Raw genomic sequence first — 3389 nt, forward strand, 5'->3', positions numbered from 1 at the left:
GGGAGGACACAAACTAGCGTCCTCCCGTCACCCTAAGCTCAGTATATAGGGAGCTACAGCTCGCGGTATACTGAGACCGCCGCACACGGGACAGATCCCGACATTACTGTCTGGATCCGCCCAGTTGCGTGAGTGACAGCTGGCTCCGCCTATCCAGAGACAGAGCCAGCTGTACCCGCCCCCTCCGTTCCGCCAGTCAGCGCTGGAAGATCGGAGCGGGGAGGGAGGGGGGAATCCCTGCGGGGAGCCGTGAGTGGCAGTCACAGCTCTCTGCACGGATACATCGAAAAGTGAGCGAGCGGCAGTATGTGTTCGCTCACTTCCCGGTCTATAGAGCCGACCTGTGACAGTCTCATTGTCACAGGTCGGCTCAGATTATGAGGCTGAGTGAAAATCACTCCCCTCATAGTTCTCCTTTAAGGTGACAACATTGCTACTCCATAGGTAGAGTACACTGAGTGTTGTCAACAAGAAGTGTGTTACTGGCAGGATCACCAGTATAGAAACCTGAAAACTAATGCAGCCACCCCATCTAAGGACTGATAAGCTGCTATACACTAATTTACATTCTTAGATTCAGATAAGACATTTGTGAGAACGCCGCACATCAGGAATAACTGCATTGAAAGGTCATAATAATAATAATAAGGAAGGGGGGAGGGGCTTTTCACTCCTCCTCATAGTTCTAGCCGACCTGTGACAATGAGACTGTCACAGGTCGGCTCAGTAGATCGGGAGGTGAGCGAAGAGATACCGGCGTTCGCTCACTTCTCGATCCTGTCACGGCTCTCTGCCGTGACAGGGGAGGGGCTGGATTCCCCTCTCCCCGCTCCGATCCTCCAGCGCTGACTGGCGGAACGGACGGGGGAGGGTACAGCTGGCTCTGCCTCTAGATAGGCGGAGCCAGCTGTCAGTCACACATCTGGGCGGATCCCGTCATCTACGTCGGGATCCGCTCCGGCTGCGGCGTCTCAGTATACCGCGAGCTGTAGCTCCCTATATACTGAGCCTGGGGTGACGGGAGGACGCTAGTTTGTGACCTCCCGTTACCCTAAGGAGACCTATGGGGGAAAGCCCCGACCCCGTACTTCTCCTTTAATACTTCCCACTTAGGCTGAGGTTCCCCATAAAATATATACCGTATACTCACCAGTTTGGCCTGAAGGATACATAATGTTTTCTTGTTCCTCAAGGAACATTTGGAGAAGAAGTATCCTTCCGGCGTCTCGGGGGAGGTGCCAGTTTCAGACTCCGCCTTGCGAGGCTCCTGTCGGGTAACGCGCTCCTCCTCCTGGGAGGAGCCATGTGGCTGTGCGGTGGAAGGGGCTTGATGACGGTCCTTCATGATCTCTTCCTGGTCCATGTTTGGTAGCTCCTGGATGCATTTAAATCTGCTGTTAAAATACATGTGGTCCAGCTGCACCTTCCAGTCCTCCCCATAAAAATTGAACTCGTATTCAGGCCACTGGACGCCCCTGTCGATGGTATTCCCGCGAGGAACACTGAGGGAGCAAGGCTGGATGGTCACCGTGGTGAGGTCAGTCTGCGTGCCCATCTCTGTCTGTATGATGTGTACGGTGGAGGTGCCGGCGTCCACCTGGGTCCAGCGGGCCCTTCTCCTGGCCTCCCTCTCTTCCAGGCGCTGCTTCTTCTTCTGAGGAACGTGCTTTATGGCGACTTCCACCACGTTCCCGGGGAAAACCGTGGGCACGGCGTCTGGCTTGAGGACCTCTTTGGTCCCCTGAGACGTGTAACATTCGGGAACGAAGTGGGCGGAGCACATGCGGTAAGAACCGGCCTTCGAAGACAAAATGGTCTCGGCAATGTCATCAACGTCGTCATAGTACTGACCGGTCCGCTGCAGCCAAAGCTTGATCCGGCCGAGGTCTCGGGGGAAGACGTGCAGCGTTATTCCCGGGGAGAAGCAGTTCTTTCCCAGGAAGTGCGGGCAGGATCTGAAGATGCATTTCGGCATGGCGTCCACCTGCGGACAAGACGGAGCCCAATTACAAGAGAACTGAAGGTTCATATGGACCGGATTATACACGGCAGCTGCCATATTACAAACACAGTTTCATCATCATCATCCATTATCATCATCATCCATTATCATCATCATCCATTATCATCATCATCCATTATCATCATCATCCATTATCATCATCAATCATCATCATCATCAATTATCATCATCAATTATCATCATCATCATCATCCATTATCATCATCAATCATCATCATCATCCATTATCAGCATCAATCATCATCATCATCCATTATCAGCATCAATCATCATCATCATCAATTATCATCATCATCATCATCATCAATTATCATCATCATCATCATCATCATCATCCATTATCATCATCATCATCATCATCCATTATCATCATCAATTATCATCATCATCAATTATCATCATCATCCATTATCATCATCATCCATTATAATCATCATCCATTATCATCATCATCCATTATAATCATCATCCATTATCATCATCATCAATTATCATCCATTATCATCATCAATCATCATCATCATCATCATCAATTATCATCATCAATTATCATCATCATCATCATCCATTATCATCATCAATCATCATCATCATCATCCATTATCATCATCATCAATTATCATCATCAATTATCATCATCATCAATTATCATCATCATCCATTATCATCATCAATCATCATCATCATCATCCATTATCATCATCAATCATCATCATCATCATCATCCATTATCATCATCAATCATCATCATCAATTATCATCATCATCAATTATCATCATCATCATCCATTATCATCATCAATCATCATCATCAATTATCATCATCATCATCATCAATTATCATCATCAATTATCATCAATTATCATCATCATCAATTATCATCATCATCAGTTATCATCATCATCAGTTATCATCATCGATTATCATCATCATCAATCATCATCATCATTCATTATCATCAATTATCATCATCATCCATTATCAGCATCAATTATCATCATCATCAATTATCAGCATCAATCATCCTCATCATCCATTATCATCCTCATCATCCATCATCATCAATCATCATCCGTTCTTTCCCCAGAATGAGTCATATCTAATCCTGTATAACATTTCCCCCTTGTGATGGGAGTGAAGAGTGGACTTGGCTGGACGTACATCTGCTCTTGGGGAAAATCCTTTAAATCTGTACTTTTAGATTGTAAGCCCCTCGGGGGCGGGGCCTCCTCACCATCTTGTATTGTGACTGTAATGTCTTCCTTATATTGTACAGCGCTGCGCTCACTGTTGGCGCCATATAAGTCCTGTATAATAATAATACACGTGTCACCCTAACCGCAAGTGATGAGATTCCAAGTGTTG

At 46.5% G+C, this 3389-nt stretch overlaps 1 protein-coding gene across 1 annotated transcript in view; it reads right to left on the reverse strand.

Annotated features, from left to right (window-relative positions):
• LOC108801514 overlaps window positions 1–3389 on the reverse strand; it is a 23019-nt gene that overhangs the window by 12627 nt on the left and 7003 nt on the right. The window contains exon 3 of the mRNA XM_018573401.1: window positions 1151–1984. Within this exon, the coding sequence (XP_018428903.1) occupies window positions 1151–1984 (834 nt within the window). The remainder of the gene's footprint in view (window positions 1–1150; window positions 1985–3389) is intronic.

The sequence above is a fragment of the Nanorana parkeri genome, unplaced genomic scaffold (assembly GCF_000935625.1).
Source record: "Nanorana parkeri isolate BGI_ZX_2015 unplaced genomic scaffold, ASM93562v1 scaffold2364, whole genome shotgun sequence".
Lineage (NCBI taxonomy): Eukaryota > Metazoa > Chordata > Amphibia > Anura > Dicroglossidae > Nanorana > Nanorana parkeri.